The following is a 648-nucleotide window of genomic DNA, read 5'->3' as shown; positions in this document are numbered from 1 at the left end:
CCTGGTCTCGGTTCTCATCCCGATCCCAGTCCCCATCCCGGTTCCATTCCCAGTTCCTGTCCCGGTTCTGCTCCCGGTTCCCTGTCCCTGGACCCAGTTCCCATCCCGGTCCCTGTCCCTGTCCCCGGTCCTCTGTCCCTGGTCCCGGTGCTGTTCCCTTTCCCTGTCCCTGTCCCAATCCCGGTCCCGGTCCCCATCCCGGTGCCGTTCCCTATCCTGTCCCGGTTCCCATGCCGATGCCGGTGCCGTTCCCTGTCCCTGTCCCCTGTCTCTGTCCCCGGACCCCTGTTCCCGGTGCCGTTTCCTATCCCTGTCCCGGTTCCCATCCCGGTGCCGTTCCCTGTCCCGGTTCCGGTCCCGGTCCCAGTGCCGGTGCCGTTCCCGTTCCCTGTCCCTGTCCTGTCTCTGTCCCCGGTCCCCTGTTCCGGGTGCCGTTCCCTATCCCTGTCCCTGTCCCCATCCCGGTGCCGGTTCCATTCCCTGTCCCTGTCCCCTGTCTCTGTCCCCGGTTCCCATCCCTGTCCCGGTTCCGTTCCCGGTGCCGGTGCCGTTCCCTATCCCTGTCCCGGTTCCGTTCCCGGTCCCGGTGCCGTTCCCTGTCCCTGTCCCCTGGCTCTGTCCCCGGTCCCCCGGTCCCCCGTTCACCCG

At 68.1% G+C, this 648-nt stretch overlaps 1 protein-coding gene across 1 annotated transcript; it reads right to left on the bottom strand.

Moving 5' to 3' along the window:
* Positions 1–93: 93 nt before the first annotated feature.
* Positions 94–602, bottom strand: LOC103806649 (RNA-binding protein 25-like; the record flags this gene model as incomplete). The annotated part of the gene is made up of 2 exons (XM_009079357.1): positions 94–419; positions 469–602. Coding segments are annotated over 2 exons (460 nt in total), but the record flags the coding sequence as incomplete, so codon positions are not given.
* Between the last annotated feature and the right edge of the window lie 46 nt (positions 603–648).

This window comes from Acanthisitta chloris, unplaced genomic scaffold (genome assembly GCF_000695815.1).
Source record: "Acanthisitta chloris isolate BGI_N310 unplaced genomic scaffold, ASM69581v1 scaffold17887, whole genome shotgun sequence".
Classification (NCBI taxonomy): Eukaryota; Metazoa; Chordata; class Aves; order Passeriformes; family Acanthisittidae; genus Acanthisitta; species Acanthisitta chloris.
The sequence above is the reverse complement of the archived record's forward strand: the minus strand, read 5'-3'. Positions and strand labels throughout refer to the sequence as shown.